Genomic DNA, 25,872 nt, shown 5'->3' with positions numbered 1-25,872 from the left:
AGTATTGTGTGTGGTGTATTCTAGTATAGAGGTGGAGTGCACTGTGTGGTGTATTCTAGTATAGAGGTGGAGTGCACTGTGTGGTGTATTCTAGTATAGAGGTGGAGTGCACTGTGTGGTGTATTCTAGTATAGAGGTGGAGTGCACTGTGTGGTGTATTCTAGTATAGAGGTGGAGTGCACTGTGTGGTGTATTCTAGTATAGAGGTAAAGTATTGTGTGTGGTGTATTCTAGTATAGAGGTGGAGTGCAATGTGTGGTGTATGCTAGTATAGAGGTGAAGGATTGTGTGTGGTGTATGCTAGTATAGAGGTGGAGTAATGTGTGTGGTATGTGCTAGTATAGAGGTGGATTATTGTGTGTGGTATATGCTACTATAGAGGTCGAGTGCTCAGTGTGATAGATGCTACATGGCTATTGCTGTAAAAGTAAAGCCCTCTGTGTTCCATATTACTGTTCGAACTGTTTGGTACTCTGTACAGTGGATTCTAGTATACAGGTAGAGCACTCAATTGGATATTACTGTACAAATGAAGCTCTCTATGATGCATATTACTGTACAGGTGGAGCGCTGTATGGGGTGGATGCTAGTATACAGGTGGGGCACTCTGTGCAGTGCATGATATTACTGTACAGGTGGGACACTCTGTGAAGTGGATATTACTATACAGGCAAATCTTAAGGAATAGAAGGTACAGTATATGGAATTTGAAGGTTTATATGTATAGTTATCCCTGTATAGCTAGAGAATATATGCCTTGGCCCCTGTGTATTCCTATGCAGAGAGGCACAATTGTAGCAATCCCTCCAGCAGAGAACTGTGTATTCATCCATGAGCTGACCCTTACATTACTAGGCCCTGAAATGGTAATAAGGAGGATGACATCTCCCCCTTCAGGGCATGGTGACATAAACTAGACGGTGAGTCACAGTGACACTGACCCCCGACAGGACATGTCGTCGACCTTCCTCAAGCGTTGATAGAGTTGGCAACATCAGTAAACACCAGGCGGGTTGGTCTCTGTAGAGGGCATAGGCTGGTAAGCAAAACCTGAAATACAAGACAGATAAAGAAGAGATCACATGGAGAACAGGCACATTGGAAATTATCATACAACACGGATTATGTGCTTTACATAGATAAACGGCACAGATAAGGAGCTGCAAGCCGAATTCACAGAACCTCAGATGATCTCAGTGTCTGCTCCCTGTCTATAACTCTCCCACATAGACTCTCTGTAGCTTACATGTATCAGCTGACTGTAAAAATATACACAATGGAATCAGGACAGAGCCCATTATGGATTCCACTGGGTTATGTTCAGAATGGAAATTATGAAGCATATTTGAAAAAAACCTTAAGACCCTATTACAAGGAACAATTACGGGCCGATAATCGTCCCATGTAATAGAAGGCAACGATCAGCCATCATGAACAATGGTTGCAGTCATTTGTCTTTCAAGATGTTGAAAGACAAATGACTTACATAGCAGCCATCTGCTGCCTTCACTCTGTGGAATAGGAGCCGTGGCAGCAGACCGCTGCTATGTGCTATGGGCTTCCCGGATAATCTGGCAAACACCCGGGCGTCCCCCTGCAGCTCTCCGCAGCCCCCCGTGCACTCACCCTCTCGCTGCCGCCACGTGTGCTAGTGGCTGCAGAGAGTGGGGAACGAGGAGCAAACGAGCGCTGACAGCTCTCGTTTGGTCCTCCAGTCGCCCAGTGTAATAGGGGCTTTGCTCACCTCACACTGATCCTGAGATCTTACACTTCAGTGACATCCAGAGTTGTATTGACATTTTTTCCTTTTAGCTTTCATGAAAAAAAGGTTTCCCACTAATTACTGTCTATACGAATTATAGTCAGATACGTTACACTGTGGGTGAAGCAAAGTCTTTCCTTCTAACTGTACTGTTGTCTAATAATAAGACTAGGTCTCTCATACAGAACTGACAGGGTTTATCAGAAGTGGCACACAAAGACCAGGTGGAGGACCCTGCCAAAACCAATAAGACATAAGTGGTACAGGGAGAGGGCTAGAAAGATGATGTGCCCTGGATAGTATGGACACATAACCCTAATATCAGGGGGTACGTCCATCACTGGGCATGCTAAAATGTTGTGCACGGGAACACACATTTACAACTTTTAAAAGTCACACTGTCACACAGAAAATGCAGTCCAAACCGCAGGCATCATATTATAGAGCAGAAGCAGATTGGTATATAGTTCTGTTTCATTTATTCAGATAAATCTCTTTCTGGGTTAAGTAGTCAAATGGGCGGTCCTACTCAGGGATTGACAGCTATTTGTGTATAAGAATGCATACACAGAAATAGATATCAGTCACAGTAGGACCGCCCAAATGACTATATAGTCCAGAATAGGGATGTCACGATACCAGAATTTTGAGTTCAATACCAATACCAGCTTTCTTAGATCGATACTCGATACTAAATAGATACTAAATAAAGTTTGAAAAAAAAATATGTAAAAATACAAATATATTTTTTTTGAAAAAAAGGGAACAGGGATTATTAGAACCTTCATTATGATTATTGTTTTTTTAATTTAAACTTTTTTTAAACACTTTTTAATTCCTCTCTACCCCGCAGCATACCTCCCTGTGCACAACTCCCAGTATACCTTCTTATGCACTACAACTCCCAGCATACCTTCTTGTGGTGATTTGTAGTGCACAAGTGGGTATGCTGGGAGTTGTGGTGCATAAGAAGGTATGCTGGGAGTTGTAGTACACAAGGAGGTATGCTGGGAGTTGTAGTACACAAAGAGGTATGCTGGGATGTTTTGTCGGGAGGCTGCTGCTGCACAACTGTTACTCGCAGCATACCTCCTTGTGCACTACAACTCCCAGCATACCTCATTGTGCACTACAAATCCCCAGAATTCCTCCTTGTGTGCAACTCCCCACAAGAAGGTGTGCTGGGAGTTGTAGTGCACAAGAAGGTATCCTGGGAGTTGTAGTGCACAAGGAGGTATGCTGGGAGTTGCAGTTGTGCAGCAGCAACCTCCTGACACAACTTCCAGCAGCACAACTTCTTGTGCACTACAACCCCCAGCATACCTCATTGTGCACAAAGAGGTATGCTGGGGGTTGTAGTGCACAATGAGGTATGCTGGGGGTTGTAGTGCACAAGGAGGTATGCTGCTGGGAGTTGTAGTGCATTAGCAGCCTCCTAACACAACAACTCCCAGCAGCATACCTCCTTGTGCACTACAACTCCCAGCATACCTGCTTGTGCACTGCAACTCCCCACAAGAAGGTATGCTGGGAGTTGTAGTGGACACAGAGGTATGCTGGGAGTTGTTGTGTCAGGAGGCTGCTAATGCACCACAACTCCCAGCAGCATACCTCCTTGTGCACTACAACCCCCAGCATACCTTTGTGCCCAAGGAGGTATGCTGAGAGTTGTAGTGCACAAGAAGGTGTGCTGCTGGGAGTTGTAGTGCATTAGCAGCCTCCTGACACAACAACTCCCAGCATACCTCCTTGTGCACAACAACTCCCTACAAGAAGGTATGCTGGGAGTTGCTGTGCCACTGTACTGGAGGACCCCGAGGGAAGGGGGGGGGCAGGATTGTGGACACCGGAGGGTGCGAGGGACAGCATTGCATCGGCAGGTCCTGGGGGTGGTGCGGCGCGGGGGACCCCGCTGCAGCAGTGTGTCCTGAGTGGGGGGGGGGGGAATAGTTAAATGACTGCCGCCCGCGAGGTCGCGGGCCGCAGTCATTAGCAGTGGGGGCCGCTCCATATGCAGCAGACTCCTGCTGCATATGGAGCGGCTCAGGAGGTGTTAATGCCGCTGTCAGGTGTGACAGCGGCATCTACCCTGTAAAATAGCCGGCACTAGCGATCGCTATGTGCCGGCTATTTAAATTTGGCGCCGCCGGGAGTGGAGAGCGCGCGGGCGGAGGAGGGGACACCAGGGGGCAGGGGGCGGCACACAGAAAACATGGCTGGCGCTCAGGTAGCCGCCGGCCATGTTCTCTGCACCATACTTTATGTTAAGCTGCGTTATTAGGCAGTTTAACATTAAGTATCAATACCAGGAAATCCTGGTACCGAACCTTTTTTCTGCCCGAAATATCGATAGTAGTATCGATATTTCGGTGCATCGTGCATCACTAGTCCAGAACGAGCAAAGATTTACCTGAATAAATAACAATTGGTCAGCTCTTGCTGCAGATTGGACAGTAAATTTAATGTGAGAGGTCCCCCTTAAAATTGATGGCCTATCCAAAAAATACAAAATAAATATCAGACCATTAAAATTCAGACACTTGGCACCTTTATCGATCAGCTGTATAAAAAGGGCAGTGGCACTGTGAGCACCGCAGTCTTTTCAATGTATACTGCTTGTCCTGTAATCATCATACTTTTAGCAGCAAAGCTACTGCAGTGTTGTGACATTCAAGTGAACAGGACAATGCTGCAGTTCCTAAGGCTATGTTCACATGGCATATGAGACCGGCCATTCTGTGACCCGGCCGGGTCATGGAACGGCTGGTCTCTAAAAAGATCATCCCGGCCGATGATCTTTCCAGCCGCAGTGTGCTGATGCGGGCGCATCAGCGCGCGCCTGCTTCAGAACTCCTCACAACACACAATGAAGTATGTGGCCGGAGCCGCTCGCTTCATTGTGTGAACTGACAGGTCTTTCTGCGGCCACAATTCACTGAATTGCTGCGGCAGAAAACTGACATGTCAATTCTTTGCAGCGCCGCTTGGGATCCCGGCGGGAGCGTATACTATGTGTATACGCTCTGGCCGGGATCCCATAGAAGAATATGCAGGTGCCTAGGCGTACAAAGTACTGGCGTTGTTGCCTTACTTGTACGCTGTGTGAACATAGCCTAAGGATGCGTTGACACAGAGAGATTTGTCTGACAGATTTTTGAAGCCAAATAAGACAATAAACAGAGAACAGGTCATAAAGGAAAGACTGGGATCTATCCTATTTTTAAATCCATTCCTGGCTTTGGCTTCTGTCAGATAAATCTCTGTGTAAACGCACCATTAGGGGCTATGCAAACAGCAGATCACAAGTGGTACTAGGTGTTTGACTCAACAATCAGTTTAGAGGATAGGCTACCAATTAAAAGGTTTGATAACCTCTTTCAATACATATTTCCTCTGTTCTTGTCCTATGGTTCCAAGGCCATCAGCCAGTATCCATAGACAGAAGGTGGCACTGCTGCATAAAAAAGCCAGCAATGTCTGTGTTACACAGACTTGTCTTAAATGAGAAGTCCGGTAAAATGTTTTATTTAAGCATTGCATTGTCCCCCAAAAAGTATAAAAGGCTTCACTTCCTGGATAAAATGGTGATGTCATGACTCAACTCCCAGAGCGGTGCGGGCTGTGGCTGCTGGAGAGGATGATGGCAGAGGGATGCTCAGTGTCCCTCCAGTGCCCTGTGTCCCCCTGCCATTATCCTCTCCAGCAGCCACAGCCCGCACAGCTCTGGGAGTCGGGTCGTGACATCACCATGTTATCTAGGAAGTGAAGCCTTGATGCAGTAGTAAGTGCAGGGAAAAAAGCACTTTATAAGCATTTCCCCTAATAAGTGTATAATGGTGATTTGTATAACTTTTGGGGGACAATACAATACTTAAATAAACATTTTCGCCAGACTTCTCCTTTAAAAGTGTACCTGTCAGAACAAGCAAGCACTAAGGAGAAGCGCCATTTCTGGTGATTATATAGCTTTTTTCTTGTATTTGGATTTCTGCTTTGCAGGCTTCATCTCTAATTTTCTGTTACTCCTGAGCTAGTAGGAAGAGCATAATCTTTGTGACCCTTTGTGAATCTTTTTTTTTTCAGGGGACCCTGCTCTTCTATGTCTCTGTGAAACCCCTAAGAAGCAGCAGCATAGAACAGTACTGTGCAATGTAAGCTGTGAATCAAGCCCTGGGGTGATAGGCTGATACCAAATACTTGCAGTAAGTTCTTGTGCAGGCCCTCTCCCATCATACCTCCACTCTGCATAGACTTGTATGGGTAGCATGTTACCTCATTTCATATGAGCTCCCTAGTCCATCTGTAAACACAATACAGATTTTTTTTTCTGGTAAGATATATTACAAAGTTATATAAGAACCTGTTACATGTTTTGCATGTTCTCCGACTTCTCTCCTGCATGCAGGTAATGGCTCATAGTAACATACACCACTCTGTATAGCAGATGTCCTCACCTTTCCCTGGGGTTGCAGATCTCGGTTTGGTTCCAGTAGTTCTTGCTCTAAATCTTCCTGTTCCTCGGCTGGGTCAAAATTGTACATGGGCATCAACTGATGACGGAGTTTCTCCAGTCTGACACAGAAAGAGGGCAAGTCAAACAAAGGGCGCAACTGTGCAACATCAAAAATATATGTAAAGAGACAATTAAAAAGATGTTTTGACTAAACTGGCCATATATATGTATATCAACACAGATGCAGGGCTGGTATCAAGCCATCAAACAGATCTCACAACTAAAGGATTTATGTAAATTTAATGGATTCTATTGGTTGTAACACCAATTTAGTTCACTGTGTATGTGACAATATGGGGGGAATGGGGCATGAAGGGGAAATCAGATGATGGATTCACAGTCTACACAAAGCATGCCTAGAACAACATGGAATTAACAGAACAATGCAAGAAAGAAGACCAACATAATGGTAAGATTAAAGGGATACAGTCCAGCAGAATCGTGAAGATGTTGACAGGGATCCATCTGATTAATTACAGGTAAAGATTCTGACTACCGTGAGGTTACCATGTACAAAGCCAATCGATACAGAAACATGAGCAAATCTCACCAAGCAGACACAACCATTAAATCCAAAACCATAACACTTTCATACACACACACACACAACAACATCCTCACCCATCCATAGACAGCAGACACGACCAGTCAATCCATCATGATCACCTGTCTATAAAGAGGAGACATGACCAATCAAACCAACATCATAACCAGACATGGTAAATCAAACTAACACTGCAAAACATCACCAAGAGCAGACACAGCCAGTGTACACTATTTATAAAAAGTAGACATGACCAATCAATTCTGGAAATTTTCTCCTACAAGGCTAATCACAAAATCCTTGTTCATCTAAGCAGCATGCATACTAGGAAGTATGGGCACTAGATTACTATAGGACCCTAAAAAAAAACCTTTAAAAGGGAATGTATTACCTATATCTTTTTTTACTGATTAGAGCCAGATATTTAAACATTCACTTTTTCTAATCCGTTTCTATTTTCTGATTGAATTGTATTTTTTTTTTTGTACAATATAAAGGGATGGTCTTCTTTAATATAGTTAAAGGGGTCTTCCACTCAAACATACCTTTTGATATGTTGCTGCCCATGGGGAGTCTAACAATTCATTCAATATTTGTTATTATCTATTCAGTCTCCTTTACCCAGTTCTCAGCTGCTGCTTTCTGCTAAGGACACAAAATTGTGTGTGAGCTTTTCTCTGTCTCCCCCTCCTCTCCCCTCACTTCTGAGAGCTGATGTAAACAAATCCCTGACTCGCTTTATCTGCAACATTGTAGCTTCTTTGTAATGCTGCGAGGATTAATCTGATTAATCCTCCCAGCATTACAAAGAAGCTACAGTGTTGCAGATAAAGCCAGTCAGGGACTTGTTTACATAAGTCGTTTTAGAAGGAAGGGGGAAGGAGAGAGAAGACAGAGAAAAAGGCTCACACACAGATTTTTGTGTTTTCAGCAGAAAGCAGCTGCTGAGAATAGGAGACTGAATAGATAATAACAAATATTGAATAAATTGTTAGTCTCATCATGGGCAGCAAAATAATAAAAGTTTTGTTTGAGTGGAATACTCCTTTAAATGGGAACTTAAAAAAAAAACACACATCTCTAAAAATTCCTAAAAAATATATTTACCAAAAAATCTACCATTTGGCAGCTTTCCCAATTGGCATGATCCAAGGCATACCCATGGATACGTCCACACGTTCTTGAAACAGAATAGGACTTCTGCACGGAACTTACCTGCTGTGGTCATATCGATAGTAACTAGAGATGAGCGAACCTCAAGCATGCTCGAGTCCATCCGAACCAGAGCGTTCGGCATTTGATACCCACAATCTGCCCCCCCCCCCCCCCCCAAAACTGCTTGTACCGTCAGATAGCTGCTTTTATCCAAGATCTGTCCTGTTAGGTCTGTTAGGATCTGTCCTAAAAACATCTTTTAAACTTTCAGCCTTGTGTCAAATTTGCCTGGCCTAGAGTGTCTGTGCCCTAGGCCTGCAACGCCTCTCCTTTCTTCCTCATCTTAAGGAACGCCTCTAGAAGGATTTCTCCTATTCATCACTTGTCTAAGCGGTGCACATGTGTCGGACTGTTAAGGCACATGTACAGTGTTTAGACAAGTGATGAATAGGGAAAATCCTGCCTGGGGGTGTTCCTAATGATGAGGGCAGTGAGGAGGAACAGAGAGGTGTCCAAGGCGTAGGACACAGACCTTCTAGGCCACATCAATTTGACACAGGGCTGCAAGTTTAAAAGTAGTTTTTTAGGACAATAACTGCATCACCTGCTGAATGGACCCCAGTACAGATCTTGGATTAAAAGCAGCTATCCGACGGTACAAGCGGTTTGTGGGTACAGACTTGCTTTAAAACAATAGGTAATTTTAGAAGACATGTTCCCTTTGAATACTGGAACAAATCTAATTTTATTCTGCAGATGAGGAAAAGCCACAGTAATCACTAATGACAGTGAGGAGGAAGCAGCAGGGGGCTCACCTCTTCTGCTTTCTGATGTACAGAACCTGGAGGCAGCACAACAAGAGACAAGGAGAGACAGAGAATTGAGAAGAAATACTGCAGATGAGACAGAGATGGACTGACACTTCAGCCATAGCTCGGCTCCCTGATATAATCATACAAGATCTAGCTACATATAACAATGACCAACTCTGATAATTGTGTGCTTAGCTTGACTTATACCCTGTTTCCCCAAAAACAAGCAATCCTCTGAAAATAAGACCTAGTAGAGGTTTTGCTGAATTGCTAAATATAAGACCTTCCCCGAAAGTAAGACCTAGCAAAGTTTATGTTTGGAAGCATGCCAGAGGAACAGAATACCAGGGCATGCAGCTGTGATTCTATTTAGCCCGCCGCCATTGTCCCCTACATTCACTGTCCATTGCAGAGCAGCTGTATGCAGGACAGGAAGACCATCACCTGCAGCCGACCCCAATGTTCCCTTCATGGAATAGACACCCGCTGAAAATAACATATAGCACATCTTTGGGAGCAAAAATTAAAGGGGTACTCCAGCGGGGGGGGGGGGGGGGCGCATTTTTTTCCTGGGATCGGGGATGAGGTGGCTGAGGGAAACAACGTCCACTCACCTCCCCGGTTCCAGGGGCGGGTCCCGCATCGCGGCGCTCCGGTCCCTGATTCCCGGACGCTTCCTGGTGTCTGACGCGGGCCCGAGACGATACGGCTCTGCCAGTCAATGACAGATGCGGGATCTGAGTGGACTTGAGACCGATCCCGCCTCCGTCACTGGCTGCGCGGACCTGAGTAGTCACGTCTCGGGCCCGTGTCAGACACCAGGAAGCGGCCGGGGACTGGAGCGCCGTGATGCGGGACCCGCCACTGGAACCAGGGAGGTGAGTGGACGTCGTTTCCCTAAGCCACCTCATCCCCGTTCCCAGGAAGAAAAATGCTCCCCCGCTGGAGTACCCCTTTAATATAAGACGCTGTCTTCTTTTAGGGGAAACACGGTATTGTGTATTATATTCCAATAACATCTTTCCTGTAATGCCATGACACACCACACCTAGCAGAACTGCATTGTGGGAGATCTGGCTTCGTTCTATGTTTGGAAACTAATACATTGTTTGGTGTTAAAGCTACTGTACATCTCCAACAACGCAAAACAACAGATCATGATCATGTGACTGAAGTATAAGACATAATGACATATTAAAGTGACTGTACCACCAGGCCCAGGCTGAAGCACTGGAGGCGGGCTGACCCACCCTTAGTGGGAGGAAACCCTAGCCCTTCTATGATAGGGTTCCATTGATTGTAATAGAGTCACGTCATGGAGGGGCTGCAGTTTCTTCCCACTAAGGGTGGGTCGGCCCGCCTCCAGTGCTTTAGCCTGGGCCTGGTGGTACAGTCACTTTAAGCAAAAGAGAAGACCTGACAACTGTGTCAAAATGTGGAGTCATATAGTCAGTCATACCTTCCCATAATTCCTACAGGAATCTGCTATTAAAACCTATAATCATCAGGTTACAGACTACATATGGAATTAATCTTCATATACATAAGAGTCACTGTGTACATATATAACATTACTTATACTGTATGGATCCTGAGATACATCCTGGATTATACTCCAAGTGATCCTGAGTTAAAGCCCATATTATGGTCCAGTACAAGATAAGTGAAGCAATGCAACTGAGGGTCTGCTACAACTGAATCCAAGTAACACAGCGGAAGAGATCTGCATCCTTTTCCCTCTGTTATTATGTTTTAGAGTATTTAATATGTGTCAGTCTGGAGTCCAGGTGGTTAAGATCACAGAGGACTGTGTAGGCTGGATACAATTGAACCAAACCCTCAACTGTGAAAAGTATTGGATTTCTGCCAGTTTTTTAGTCTCTTGATGAAACTAAGAAAATTCTCATTCAATGAAAACAAGCAGAGATCTTGAAATTTATTAAGCATTGGACAAACTAGATCAGAAAATTGCCGAAATGGACCGACTCTTTAAGTAGTCTAGTCTACGTGCGGGTGTTGGTTGCATTGGTTTTCTGTTGAAAGGGGTACGTGATCTGTACTGAAGCTACATAGAACAACGTACCATAGCCACTGCCAGTCCAATGACAGTCACAATGCCCAAGGACAGGAGCCAGGTTCCCACAGTGGGCTTTCCAGTGATAATGAGTCCCCCCGTACCATTATAGGAGGGATTAGCAATGCCAGGCTCTGCAGTGACCCCCAGATACAGAGGGGATGGCATACTGCTATTATTGTTCATGGTTGCGTGGTCATCACCAAGGGTCAGGTCGCATAATCACATATTCCACAGAAAACCTGCAGGTTAAGGGAGACAACAATTGTTACAATAGAGTTTCTGAAAATCCTTTAGCATTACCCATCACATACTGATCCTCAGCCACATCATTGTTTCCTATGTTTTATTTAGTCATATCCAGAGCTGCATTCACCATTTTTTTGGCTGCCACTATGCTGACTTATCCTGAATGGCTTAGCCGAGGTCTTATAATTGTCAACATGGCACATGTAATCTCTCTTAATATTAAAATACAATACGTTACATCACATTAAAGAAGCATTCCCAATTTCATTCTGTGGCCTTTATACTACCTCTTCTATGTACACTATATTGTACTTCATTTGCCCACTGGTCACTTTACGTTATCCGCTAGACCACAACGCCAGTGCTCATTCTTGATGAAACTTAATAAGGACTGAATTTCAGAATGCAGCTCCGTAGGTGACTGGAGTATAAAACATGGTGGCTTTGGATGTGGCTGGTGTACAGATATAATGTCTGGCAGTTACAGCACATACAGTGTGGTTATATGGATACCTGTGCCCAGAAACCTGTGTTTTGTCTGGGTTGTCTGATGCCCCGCACATACATACAGATAAAAGTGAATATGTCGCCATGAGGTGCACCTCTATAAGATGTCCCAATAACAGAAGAGTAATGTTTGTCTTGAGGTGTCAGTCACACACAGGTTCCTATGAGTGCTGTGCTGCTCACAACCAGGGCATTACGGGAAGCCTGTCCATCATACGCTATGGGCACATCCATTCATATCCACCTATATGAGGAAATGACTACACACATACATTACATGCTGCTGTGCTGGGACTTGTAGTACCACAGTTAGGTAAGGATGGGACCAGTCTCTCACCTGTGGTTCTGATCAGGAGATAGGGCACTGCTGCTGCTGTACTTAGCCCAGCAAGGGCCCAGCCAGAGACCCCCCCTGCAGTGCCAGCTGGGCAGGATATTTACCTTAGGAATCTTTTATCTTAGGGCCCAGCTCTCTTCTTTGACTGGACGCTTAGACCCGCCTTCTGCCAGTCATAACTCGTCTATGATTGGGTACTGGACTTGCCACTCACTAAGCAAAGAGAAAGATAAGTGGCGCCCAATGAGTAATTCTAAGACTACGCATGCGCTAAAAAACAAAGCCTCTGTAACTGACAGGGGGTTACCATCTTTACTTCGGGCGTGCCCATTTCAGGCGCTACAATGCATTCTGTAAAAGGACCAGATTTGCAGCTATACTTGCAGGATGGCTTCTTCAAAATGGCTCCAGGGCTGAAGACCGAAATGTGTGTTGTGTTTCCCTGTTGGGGAGGGGAGGGGGGCGGGAGGTTTGACAGCAAAATTCATGCCAAACGACTTTATCGTTGTTAGCAGGAAGCGCGACTTCTGCAGGAACTAATGTGAGGAGGCTTTTTCTGGAGGACACCGGAAGTGGGAGGTTCTTGTGGGTAAACGCTCTGCGTTAACCCTTCTGCTGCCAGGTAGGTTTAGTTACTGTGGACAGTTTATCCCTCGCTCTGTGAGTTATGTCGTGTACATTGTGCCAGTCCTCAAGTATAACAAATCCGTAACGCACAGAGATACAAGCCCAAATGTGGCTTACAGGACCAGTGGCCCTGCTGTGACTTGTAGTTCCACCTCAGGCTCAGTTACACTGTATGGACAAGTGTCCAGCATGACATGCAGCCAATCCAGTCTGCCTATACTGACATGTGTGAGAATGGCTCACTGATAGCAGCCTGGTGCTGTGTGAGGAGTAGGAGTCAGGGTATGAGATTTCTTTCCAGCTAGTTCTGTTAACATGGAAGCATTTAGTACCACAGTAATGGTGCCTTTACACAGACAGATTTATCTGACAGGTTATTGAAGCCAAAGCCAGGAATGGATTTGAAGAAAGGAGAAATCTCATTTAAATAATCAGTCAAATAATCTCTCTCTGTTTAGGGACCCTTAGTGGCTTATGGAGCATTTAGACAGAGAGATTTATCTGACAGATTTTTGAAGCCAAAGCCATAGACTATAAACAGAGAATAGGTCATAAAGGAAAACACTGATATTTCTCCTCTTCTCATATCCAATCCTGGCTTAGCTTCACAAATCTGTCAAATCTGTGTAAATGCATCATAAGTTTGGACAGTATACCCTCAACAGTACTTAAAGTGACTGTACCACCAGGCCCAGGCTGAAGCACTGGAGGCGGGCCATCCACCCTTAGTGAGAGGAAACCCCAGCCCCTCTATGATAGGGTTCCATTGATTGTAATGGAGTCACCTCATGGAGGGGCTGGAGTTTCTTCCCACTAAGGGTGGGTCGGCCCGCCTCCAGTGCTTCAGCCTGGGCCTGGTGCTACAGTCACTTTAACAAAGCAGACCAGGCTATTGATGCCGTCAGTATTGATGTATATGGCCAGAGTCACTAGATCAGGCATGTGAACTTCTGGCCCACGGTGCCAGGATTTTTGGCCCACCAAGGATAGTAACAGATTTCCTTAAAGGGGTTATTCAGCGAAAATCTTAATTGTAAAGTGCTGCGGAATCTGTTGGGGCTATATAAATAAAAATTATTATTATTCTTTTAAATCAAGTTTTGTAATTGACTTCTATTTACAAATCTCAAGTCCTATTCCCTTCCTTTACTTATCAGCTGCTATATGTCCTGCAGGAAACGTTTTCTATTTAGTCTGGTACAGTGCTCTCTATCTTTGTCCTAGAAAGACATGTCCAGAGCAGCAGCATATCCCCATAGAAAACCTCTTACAGTAGCTAATAAGTATGGGAAGACTTGAGATTTTTTTAAAAAGAAGTATATCACAAATCTATATAACTTTCTGAAACCAGTTGATTTGATAGAAAGATTTTTGCAGGAGCAAACAGTCCGATTGCCGTGCCCGCTAATTAAGACAATTTCCCCCCCCCCCCCCAATAATGTGATCGCAGAATTGGGATCCGTTGTTCTGGCCAGGCCTCAGCGTTTTATTGACGCTGATCCCGACTCGGCGATCCATAGGTCTGGGCTGCAGCAGAGTAATCACATTCTTGATCTTGCACGGTAAAAATGTAATAAAAAGTGATTAAAAAAAAGTCACATATACACTAATAAGCTACTGACAGATCATGGTGTAAAAAATGACACCTCACACAGCCCTATAGACCAAAACATAACAGCGTTATAGAGCAATTTTAAAGAACATTTAGGTTTTTTTAATCGTAGCAACTTGAGGAACATATATAACATGTCAGTTTTACCCTAGGGCAAACGGCGTAAACACAAACTCCCCCCCCCCCCCCATTTAAAAAAAATTGCTTTTTTTTTTCCCAATCTCACCGTGCATATAATTGTTTTTCTGATTATGCAGCATATTTTATCCAAAAATTAGGTCTGTCCTTGCAAAATACAATTAGTGGTGCAAAAACTATGGGCTCATGCGGGTCTGTAGGTGAAAATATGCAAGAGCTAAGGCCTTTCAAACATGACGAGAAAAAAAAACGAAAGCACAAAAATTTTAGGCTTAGAAGTAAATAAGTCGTGTACCGTCACAGTCAATGTGGTGACCTCATCGCACACGTCCTGCAGCTTGGGGAGTCAGGGGGAGCCAGCATAGGTAAGTTCAGCGCAGTCTCCCTGCAGGGGGTGGGGGCTTGGGTGGAATGTGTAACTGTGGCACTTTTTGGGGAATTAATTTGTGGAGCACAATTGTGGCACTATGGGGGGGATTCTTTATTTGTGGAACACTATCGTGGCATTATTGGCTATTTGTGGGGGAATCAACTTTTTGTTTTATAAAAGGAACTAATACTGTATGAGCTACAGAGGATGGAATTATTACCATTTTAGGCGCTACGGATGGGGGGCTTGTATATAGGTAGGTAGGAGGTGCTATAAAATTGTGGTGCCTAAGGGGAACTAATGGCATGTGGTTCTGTGAATAGCCCATGGTACAGGTAATCCACCATTGGCATCCATGTCGCTGCCTATATACCACCCATGACGTTGGATGCTTCCTGCCATAGAGGAGCCAGCATACTAGGCTGCAGCCCAGCCATCCTCATCGGCAGTGATGTGGACCCTTCCCTTCCTGAACTTTCCTTCACCCTGCCATCTACCTGCACATCCAATACTTGTCTTGTCATAGCAATTTATGCTATTGTGCTATTGTTTTTCATAGTGCACACTGAGAGAGACACACCGCTTTGACAGTGCAAGGAACGTGACTGTAAACTGAGAAACAATAATCTAATCATAGTCCCAAAATAAAACAGCCATATAGTGCAGAAATATCCTAACCAAAAATGATAAATAACACTATTATTATATAGGCCCAGATTTATCAATCTGTGTGAATCAAAGGCTCATAGCAACCAATCACAGCTTTCATTTCACCAGAATTCCTTAAAGGGGTACTCAAGAGAAAGAAATTGTTTTCAAATCAAGTGGTGTCAGAAATGTATTCAGACTTCTGTTTAAAAATCACAAGTCTTCCAGCACTGTTGTATGTCCTGCAGGAAGTAGTGTTTTCTTTTCAGTCTGACACAGTGCTCTTTGCTGCCACCTCTGTCCCTGACAGGAACTGTCCAGAGCAGTAGCAAATCCCCATAGAAAACCTCTCATGCACTGGGCAATTCCTGTCATGGACAAAGGTGGCAGCAGAGAGAGAACTATGTCAGACTGGAGAGAATACACCACTTTCTGCAGGACCTACAGTAGCTGATGAGTACTGGAATACTAGAGATTTTTAAATAAAAGTAATTTACAAATTTGTTTTACTTTCTGACTGAAGTTGATTTAAAAAATACTCTTTCCAGAGTATCCCTTTAAGATATACAAGCTGAGCTGTGATTGGTTGCTGTGGGCTGTTTCTATTTTACACTTGAATATTACTGCTATACATTATGAAGCCCTTTTCATGCAGAAGGAGATATTAGTACCATCTAACACGTAAAATAATAATGCTGTGTAAGGCACACATATGGAACATATGCAAGGACTGCTATATAGAGTTTAAAGGGCGAACTCTGGCTGAATGTGAAAAAAAACAAGGATGGGCAAGGGGTGTGGGAGCATAATAAAGAAGTGATATGCAGTGCAGCGGTCACAGTCAGCCACCAGTCTACTGTTGCTTCTGGTCCGGTGACGACACAACCTGGCTTAGAAATGTTCTCTTAGCTAGTTAGTGACTGAGGTGGGACACACCGGCACTCACTCACTGTCTTAGCAGGTAGTTACTGCCGGGTCGTGATGACACAGAAACTGGGAGAAAAACGTAGTTAAGGCTGACTGATCGGAGGAGCTGTAGGGGCACAGGGTCGGGTATCACTTCTTTATTATGTTCCCACCACCCTCTGCCCATCCTGATTTGGCCATAGTTTTTCTGTAAATAATACATTTGTGCCGTATCCTAATAATACTGTTATACGATATAGTTCCATCATTCAGTGCTCAAGCAATACTAATGTAATAATAATAGTCATCTGTCGCTAGCTTTGCCAGGGCAGATGTTCCGCTGTTACATAATCATGAGTCACTAACAATGCGGGCACTGTTTTGGCAGTCCTGGTACGGATTTCTGTGTCTGGGTGTGACCTGGAAGTACATGGGCCCCTGCCCAGTATTCTTGTTGACGTTGCAGAGTTCAGCACTGATCTCTGGCATTATTTTCTGAGAAGCAATGAATTGATGCAAACAACTTTACTGAAGCTTTATTGGAGATTTTCTGAAAGTAAAAAATACTTTGAAACATCGGTCCCTGGATCACCCTTTGTTTCCATTGACCTGTTTCTAAAGGAAGGGTTTGCCTTACAAGAGTCATTAATACCCGCCAATGAAGTGTCCATGGTTACACACCCTGAATGGCATATAAATGGGCATTACATTCCCAGCTTACCCCCTTCCCCCAATGCTCCCTCTTCTACCACTCTTCATATGTAATTGTCATTTGTAAATGTTATTCTAAATCAAGATCAGGGTGAAAGGTGGTGTTTTATGGGGGCTGTTCAGGTGGTGGCTATGGGGAAAGGACCGATTTCTGAGGACACTCACTCTCATTACAGGTGATTGGTCACCATGTCAGAGGTCTATTGGTCTATTTACTGTCAGATCTTTGCATCTTAACTTATAAATTATCTTTCATTCCAGGTCATGCATTTTTTACTGCGACAACTTCTTGCCAAATTTACAAGTACACAAGTGCCATGCCAAAGGATATCGACATACAGAATGACCCCGGATAAGCTGGCATCTTACTGGGAGAAAGTCTTCCTTAAACATGCCATCCCCGAACCAGAGGACAGCAGTTGCATACTCGTAGCTCATGCACTGGGAGCAAAGACTGTGAGTGCAAGATGTTAAGTGTAAAATCCTGTGGACAGAATGGAGAGAGAGGGGTGTACAGAGCAGGAGTGCAGAAGAGAGAGCATGAGAGAGATTTAGAGCAAGAGTGGAGAACAGAGAGCATGAGAGAGGGATACAGAGCAGGAGTGCAGAACAGAGAGCATGAGAGAGGGATGCAGAGCAGGAGTGGAGAACAGAGAGCATGAGAGAGGGATGCAGAGCAGGAGTGGAGAACAGAGAGCATGTAAAAGGGATATAGAGCAGGAGTGGAGAACAGAGGGAATAAGAGAGGGATACAGAGCAGAAGTGGAGAACAGAGACCACGCGAGAGGGATATAGAGCAAGAGTGCAGAACAGAGAGCATGTGAGAGGGATACAGAGAAGGAGTGGAGAACAGAGAGCATGTGAAAGGGACACAGAGCAGGAGTGGAGAACAGAGAGCATGTGAAAGGGATACAGAGCAGGAGTGGAGAACAGAGAGCATGTGAGAGGGATACAGAGCAGAAGTGCAGAACAGAGAGCATGAGAGAGATAGAAAGCAGGAGTGGAGAACAGAGAGCCAGAGAGAGAGGGATACAGAGCAAGAGTGCAGAACAGAGAGCATGTGAGAGGGATACAGAGCAGGAGGGCAGAACATAAAGCAAGAGAGCAGGATAATGAGCAGGGTTGCAGAACAGAGAGGGGAAGAGCAGGATAAAGAGCAGGAGTGCAGAACAGAGAGCATGAGAGCAGGATACAGAGCAGGAGAGCAGAACAGAGAGGGTGAGAGAGGGATACAGAGCAGGAGTGCAGAACAGAGAGCATGAGTTTTACTGTAATATAGAACAAGAAATTTTACTATATGGCACATGTTATGCTGGTGACACTTATGGGCAGTCCTTTAGAGGGGTGGAGAAGGCACAGACTTTATGTATATCCATTGTCCTTTTCTGCAGTTTCATAGTATTGGACCCTCTGCAGCATGTTCTCCCGTACCTGTGGATCAGATGTTTCTCGTAGAAAAAATGGCACAAGAACGCCTAAAGAGGTGACTGACATCTGTTCTTACTAGTTACACAGAGTGGAGAATCACATGTAGCTGATATTTTATATTCCACGGCTTCATGTAAATGATTTTCTCAGTTTGTCTTGTGATCTGGACTTACATTCTGTCTTATCATGATATGCCTGGCAGATTGCAGGACCTCACATCTCACTGCCTCTCCATGCTTGTTCATTGTCTGCTGAGATACTGGAATATAGTGCTACATCATAATACAGTCATTGACAAAAGAAACGAATGCACCCAGATAGAAATGTCACATTGCTGCAAACCTCGCCATGCAGTTATGTCTCAGGCAGATATGTAAGTGGCTACTGGTCTGATTAGACACTGGGTCTTGCCACAGGATTGCATAAAAGTGCCTCCCCCACTGTCCTATAAAAAGTCTCCTAGAGGCTACTTTGGTAGTATACATCTTGATGGGATATTGCTGACTACTATACATGCCTCTATGATGCACTCCTCTTGTAGCTGACAGACTTCACATCATTGGGCCGAGTGACGCAGGATGTTCGTTTTGATGCATTGCCCGTCAATTAGGCCATTCTGACCAAGCTGCTAGGAGGTGGTGGGAGCAGTTGTTATGTTCTGCCCGAACCATTTCCAGGCCCTTTGGTGTCACAATGCCCATTGTGTATCCTGCCATTGACAGCCACCATCGCTATTGTGTGCAGTGGTGTCATTAACAAGTAACCTTGTCTTTAGTGATAAATCTGGGTTCTGTTTGGGATCGAATGAAGGTCAGGTTTGAGTTTTGAGGTCTTGGTGAGCGCTTTAATCCAGCCTTTGCTGTGGAGCAACACTCTACCCCAATGGCTGGTGTGATGATCGTGGGAGCCATAATAAAAAACAGTCAGTCACCCCTAGTAGTGATACAAGGAAGACACTAACAGCTCAGTGATTCATTATTTTTAACAACTCCTTTTTGGTGCATTATTTCTTTTTGTCAGGGAGTGTAGATGTAGAATTTACATTAAGCTTTATACAGCACAGTGTACTGTAAAAATATTTCCCACAATGCACTATATCATAGTGTATTTTATCATGGGATTTCAGCCATAGCTATGAAGCTTTGGACATAGGTGGGCAATGAGACCTTATATGCTATCAGAGTTGGGGCTGCAGCTCAGGTTATGACTGGGGGCTGTATTAGTAGCCAACCCTGCACTGTAAGGAAGCATCGATCTGCTGGATTGGCACTCGCTTACTGAGCCTATACACGATTCGGTTTGATTTGGCAGATAATCACTTAATATTAGGTCCCTAAGACAAAAGGTCCCCATACACATTGAATAACTGACGGCTGAACTATTGTCCGTCCTCCCCAATACACATTAATAAACATTTTATTTAGACAATCTTGTTTCTTTTCCTCTTCAGGGTTCCAGTTCAATACATTATTGGAGAGTGGGACTTTCTTGACATGACATTGGAAATGAGACCCCCAGTGCTTATCCCGCGACCAGAGACAGAAGTAAGAGGGAGTTGTAAAGGAAAAGCGTCTTACATGCTCTTTCTTTTCTGCATTACCTGCTTATATTTTGCTAGCGATGCCATTTATTTTAGTGGCCAAGCTGAGTCACTTAGTGACTCTTAGTGCCATATACACTAATTTAACAGGGCTCAATGGTGCACCCACTAAGTGACTAGGTGACTCTATTCAAGTGATAGGCATCCGCTGCTCTCCGCCACAGTCGGCATCTCATTCTCTACGGGATACCTGGAATGGAGGCACAAAACCCAATATGAAGGGTCCTAGCAGTTTTTAACGATAAACAATCGTAAAAGAGAATGTGGAATTACAGTGAACGTTTAACAATGATTTTGGTGTCAGCACCAAACGAATAAGGATGAACAATTTCCCATCGGTCGTTTGATTGTTGCCTGCATTTACACTAACGGATTATCATTTAAATTCGATTGATATAACGATAATTGGCACGATAATCATCTGGTCGGATTGGGCACTTAGCTGCATTGCCTGTTAGCCTTCAATTCAATCAGTTCAATATTTTATCCATAACTATTATGGATAATTAAATTTAAAGCATCAAGTTGAATATATTTAAAAAAAAATATTCATTTAGTCAACTTGTCCTTGTCCTCATATGGTCACTCTTTCCCTCCAATTATTGACGATCAGCCGATAACAGCGTGGCGCAGCGGTCCTGGTCAGTGATTGGCTGAGTGACCTGTCACTTCAGAGACCCAATCTGAAGCTACAGTGGCGGATCCAGGAAACGGGCAGAAGAACAATCGGGACCGTGGACATGAAATGTATACAGTTTAAGGGCAAGGGCTGCATGGACATTGCTAATGATTATTGAACCGTTTAAAAGCAGTTTGGCGCTTGCTTACAGAAGGAATCGGGCCGTCCCTTAAGTTGACAACCATAGCTCTGCTCTAAAAGCAGTGGTCGGACTGATATATAGTGCATAAACTGTATAAAAAATATAAATGTATAACTTAAACAGTAAAGGAAGACAACACGCCAGTTGGCAAAATGTGGTACGTTTATTTAGCCATCAAAAGCTGTGCAGAATGGATGACTGTATAGTAATGTAGTGTGTCTCATATGTAGGAACTTGTGGGTCTGATGTTGGCCGATTGTGAGGACCTTCATCATTCTACGGAGACTACCGTTCTAGAGGTTGGTTGTGGGTCAGGAGCTGTGTCCTTGGCGTTACTCCGGAGAATCCCTCAGGTAGGGATGTTTCCCACAAGAGGTTTCCTTATTTTATCATCAATCTTTAAAGTGTGCCATGTCCTGTGATGGTGGTATCCACTTTGGCTCCTAAAGGAGTTTGCTCTGTGTTTATTTAGTCTGGGGTAAGTAGCCTCCATATTGACATGTTGACGTCTGTCCCTTAGTTGCGTGTTATCGCCACAGATAAATCAGAAGCAGCAGTGAGTCTGACCCAGGATAACGCCAAGAGGTGAGTCCAAAAAATAGGGCACGAAAAGCCACAGATCACAGTGATGTCCTGACCCTGTTCCTCCTTCTTCCAGACTTGGACTACTTCACAGAATTCACATTCTGAGGCACAATATATTGACAGGTGAGCTTTGGACAACTCAGTTAGAATATTTTTAAGAATTGTAGTTTTCCTTGTCTGCTAGTGGTTAGACTGTCAGGGAAATAGTATTATGGACAGATCACATCTTGTATGAATATCAATGTATATTTGTTATTATTGATTTCATGTTGTCATAATCTGTAGTGTATGGCTTCATAGCATGCTGACAGTTGTAGCTTCACAATCACTTTTAAACCACAGGTTGCAAACTGTTGCAGTAATGGAAAAATGGATGAGGTAGGAAATGTTTGTATGTATGGTATTTTACTGACTACCCCTGTCACAACACAGATCCCATAGAGCAGCTTCAACACCTGGGACCTGTATCTGCAGTGGTCAGTAATCCTCCTTATATATTCACAGAGGATATGACTCAACTTGAACCAGAGATCCTCAGGTAAGAACTTCAAGTAGTTAAGCTTACTTTTTGGCAGGATCCATCAGCTGTAAGATACTCATCTCTCCACAGTCCAGCGATGATCTCAGTGTCCTCTCTAGTGTGTTGCTGGCAGTGTCACACAATGGCTTGCCAGCCCTGCTGACAGTGGGGCAAGGTATCAGGCAGCTTGAATCCTAGACCAGTGTGAGTGGAGTTTGGGGCTGTACATCCTTGAGGATGAGAAGGACTTTTAAGTGGTCTGCTTACCTACTCTCTCTCTATTGAGAACACATTAACTGTCAGACAAGGACCTGGTGAGGTGGAGGGATTGCAAGAGAGCGCTATCAGCTAAAGTTGCTTTTAACTGACAGCTATCATATGTGTATGGTGCCCTGTTAGCTTACAGAGAGAAATGACATGGGTTTTTTAGCCCCTTACAATTAGAGTGAGCTATAACACTAGCAGTATAGTAATATAGTGAAGAACATTTATTCCTAGATACGAAGATCACTCAGCATTAGATGGAGGTCTCGATGGGATGGATGTGATGAAAAGAATAATGCGGTGTGCACCACTTCTGCTAAAGGCCCGAGGGTAGGTAACCTTAAAGCGCAACTATACTTTAAGCGGCCAAAAAATCTAATACTCATATAAAAAGCCCACATGTTACCCTTTAAAAAGAGCCAGTTGTTTGGCTGAAAAAAATCCCCAGTTGTTTGGCTAAAACTGTGTGCCACCTCCTCCCTGTCATCTTCCTTGCTGAGTGCCTTCATCCACTCACTGCTGACCAGCACCTTAGCAGATGGTATCACACACAGTGGGATTGGATACAGTGCCTCAACACAACTCACGATATCTCATATAGTGGGATTAGATACAGTGCCTCAGAACAGCATATGGTATCACATACAGGGGGATTAGATGCAGAGCCCCAGGAGAATATATCTCACATAGTGGGATTAGATACAGAGCTCCAGCAGATGTTATAGACATCTGCTCTCACAGCACAATGCTGCAGGATGCTGTCAGCCATGGGGGGGGGGGGTCACCTGCTGCAATACTATGTGCATAGTGAGTGTGTGGTGCTGAAAGTTGTAGTCCTCCGCTGAGGTGACATACATGCAGTGACCTGCTCTCATAACACTACAGGATGAGGGGAGGGGCACCTGCTGCAGACTGATGGTGAGTGTGTTATATGTAATCTGGAAGGACTACAGCTGTGTTGTGCTGGGAGTTGTAGTCCTCCCTTCAGTGACACTCACCCCTGGTCTGGCTGCAGAACATATTGGAGTCATGACCTGCATGCTCCTCCTGGTTTAAGCACTCAGCACACTGCCTGACACAAGTCCTGGAACTTTCCCTCTCCAGCCAGCAGTGACCTGCACCAGTCTAGCACCTCCCTGCTGCTGCTGCTCACACAGCAAAATTATTATCATGACCTAAGCTAAATCTAAATGGTCAAAATATTTTATAGTTACGCTTTAAATTGACCACTTGGTTTGGTGGATAGGGGTGCATTGGTCAGTGTCACCATTGTCATCTGCTGTTTTAATTTTCAGTGACATCTTTCTGGAAGTGGACCCTCGGCATCCTGAGTTAGTGAAAAAATGGCTAGAAGACCATCCAGAGGAGCAACTACAGCTCCTGAATATTGTGAAGGATTTCTGCAATAAGTACGTGTCCAGACGTTAGGTATAATACAGAGGGTCAAACTTCAAACAAACTATAGCAGATATAGTGTTTAATCTTCAGAGCACCTATTTATGTAAAATTAAAGGGAAAGACAATGTTGTCTAATCTATAGACATTATGTAATAGAACAAGAAAAACTTGGCAGATTGATATATAACTTTGTGGGAAAAGATATTGTATAACATGTAACTTGCTGATTTAATTCCCTGCTTATTCTGTGTTAAGGAGTCTAGCGGACAATGTCACTCAGTGTACAGGACTCTTTAGCATGGAAACATAAATCTTTTCGCATAAAGATGTTTATCAATGTTATCAGCTCCTTCTGCTCTATAACATAATGCTGATACCCTAGGTAGCATTTCCATGGTGATGGGTTACCTTTAAGCCTTGTTACTTAACTTACTTACAACCCAAAATAAGGTGATATATGATGGTCTGCTTTTATCATTATCATGCATGCTCTGTCCCTCAAGGAGACAAAAACTGCTGAGTACAGTGTTTGGCTGTTTCTGGGATCCCCCATAGAGAGTGAGTAGAGACGGTGCACATGTGGGAGACTGGAGTCCCAGTGATCATACCTCCCAGTTACCCAAGGGATAACTTTTTCACATTGGAATATCCCTTTAAGGCCAGAGGGTCTGACATTTATCCTATTCATGTAAAGGGTCATCCAGTTTGTTATTTGGGTCTCTAATGACAAGTTACTGAGATTTAATGAAAAGGGGCAGCTCTGTGGGGACAGGGAAGCATTGCTCAGCACTAGAGATTAGCGAATCTCGAGCTCGCACGGGTTCATCCTAACCTGAGTGAGCAGCATTTGATTACAGGTGGCTGCAGAAGTTCGATGCAGCCCTAAGGGTGTATCCATGTTTACAGGAATCCCTAGGGATGGATCCAACTTGTCGGCAGGTTCAGAGGAACTCAAGCAGCTCATTTCCACTTAGTACCTATTGACCTCAATGAGTTATCTGTGTTTTGTACAGGCCCCCCCCAAGTTGTTTGTTTCTTGGTTAGATCTTGTCTGATGTCTACACATCTTTTGTCCTTAGGCCTCGGTTTATCCATCTACGGAGCTGCAGCTGAGGGTTTTTTTTTTTTTGTGAACTCTGTGCACTGACTCTATGGAGGCCGAGACCAGTCACATGGTTAGATACTAATTCCCTCCATACTTGTGTATCTTTGTTCCATCAGCTCCTCCCTTCATAAGTTCAATGAGGACGTTCCACTGAAAGTGAGTCACTGGAGATGCATCATGGGAAGACTTGTGAAATATTATGTCCAGAGCATCAAAGTAGAATGTGTGACCCATATATAAAAAAAACTCCTCTGTGCATTACTATACAGCACTCTGATAAGTTCCATACTGTCATGAAAAGGTTCAGCTCCATAAATCACAGGCACAGGATTGTCACTGATAATAATCACTGGGTTATCTCCTATCATAGATTCATCTGATCCTTCATAGTGTCTTACCACAGTTCCTTGCATGTTCTTGCCCATAACCTTGTTTATCCTAAGATCCTATCTCACAAATAGAATTACAAAAATGCATTAAAAGGGTTGTCCAGTGAAAAAATTTTTCTTTCAAATCAACTGTTATAAAGTTATATAAATTTGTAATTTACTTCTATTAAAAAATCCGAAGTCTTCCCATTCTTATTAGCTCCTATATGTCATGCAGGAAGTGTTTTATTTTCAGTCTGACACAGTGCTCTCTGCTGACATCTCTGGCCGAGACAGGAACTGTCCAGAGCGGGAGAGGTTTTCTATGGGGATTCATATAGAACCAAGGCAGAACTCCTTTCTCGGCCAGGGATGTCAGCAGAGAGCACTGTGTCAGACTGAAAATAAAACAACATTTCCTGCAGGACATACATCAGCTAATAAGTACGGGAAGACCTGAGATTTTTTAATAGAAGTAAATTACAAATCTATATAACTTTCTGATATCAGTTGATTTGAAAGAAAATAATTTTAGCTGGATAACCCCTTTAGAGATTGACACAGACCTAACCGCATGTAAGGGGCGGAAGTGCAGGCTGTCATAGGTAGACAAAGGTAACTCAAAAATGGCACAGAAAATAATAAATTGTTTTACATAAGATAATGGCTACGGGCATTAATATTTCGGCTTCTTTTTATTAAGAAAAAAATCATCCTGGTCAACAGGCTGGAAGAACACACCAACTAGACAACTTTATATTGTGGCATATTCCTTTTATAATATGTACATTGTTTCACATGATATAACTATTCAGTAA

General features: G+C 43.9%; 2 protein-coding genes across 10 annotated transcripts; one reads left to right on the top strand and one right to left on the bottom strand.

Annotated features, from left to right (window-relative positions):
* Positions 1 to 12,583, bottom strand: C4H3orf18 (chromosome 4 C3orf18 homolog). 3 transcript variants are annotated; one of them, XM_069966571.1, is made up of 5 exons: positions 11,954 to 12,051; positions 10,870 to 11,102; positions 8,790 to 8,815; positions 6,217 to 6,334; positions 1 to 1,050 (listed from the first exon to the last, which is right to left on the bottom strand). In XM_069966571.1, the coding sequence occupies exons 2-5, from the start codon at positions 11,044 to 11,046 to the stop codon at positions 970 to 972; spliced, it is 402 nt and encodes a 133-aa protein (XP_069822672.1). In that variant the 5' UTR covers positions 11,047 to 11,102; positions 11,954 to 12,051; the 3' UTR covers positions 1 to 969. The 3 variants fall into 3 exon arrangements, with proteins under 3 accessions (XP_069822672.1, XP_069822671.1, XP_069822673.1); XM_069966570.1 differs by lacking the exon at positions 11,954 to 12,051 and adding an exon at positions 12,058 to 12,558 and having other exon boundaries at positions 2 to 1,050; XM_069966572.1 differs by lacking the exons at positions 1 to 1,050; positions 11,954 to 12,051 and adding exons at positions 5,979 to 6,062; positions 12,058 to 12,583.
* On the top strand, positions 12,239 to 25,200 carry HEMK1 (HemK methyltransferase family member 1). Of its 7 annotated transcripts, none has more exons than XM_069966566.1 (12): positions 12,239 to 12,380; positions 12,469 to 12,575; positions 17,227 to 17,421; positions 18,357 to 18,448; positions 19,844 to 19,937; positions 21,045 to 21,167; positions 21,335 to 21,399; positions 21,473 to 21,522; positions 21,904 to 21,937; positions 22,418 to 22,513; positions 23,479 to 23,592; positions 24,803 to 25,200. In XM_069966566.1, the coding sequence occupies exons 3-12, from the start codon at positions 17,230 to 17,232 to the stop codon at positions 24,924 to 24,926; spliced, it is 984 nt and encodes a 327-aa protein (XP_069822667.1). In that variant the 5' UTR covers positions 12,239 to 12,380; positions 12,469 to 12,575; positions 17,227 to 17,229; the 3' UTR covers positions 24,927 to 25,200. The 7 variants fall into 7 exon arrangements, with proteins under 7 accessions (XP_069822667.1, XP_069822662.1, XP_069822663.1 ...); XM_069966561.1 differs by having other exon boundaries at positions 21,832 to 21,937; XM_069966562.1 differs by having other exon boundaries at positions 12,466 to 12,575; positions 21,832 to 21,937.
* The last annotated feature ends 672 nt before the right edge of the window (positions 25,201 to 25,872 follow it).

The sequence above is a fragment of the Dendropsophus ebraccatus genome, chromosome 4 (genome assembly GCF_027789765.1).
Source record: "Dendropsophus ebraccatus isolate aDenEbr1 chromosome 4, aDenEbr1.pat, whole genome shotgun sequence".
NCBI classification, from domain to species: Eukaryota; Metazoa; Chordata; class Amphibia; order Anura; family Hylidae; genus Dendropsophus; species Dendropsophus ebraccatus.
Note: the sequence above shows the minus strand (reverse complement) of the source record. Positions and strands in the feature narration are given on the sequence as shown.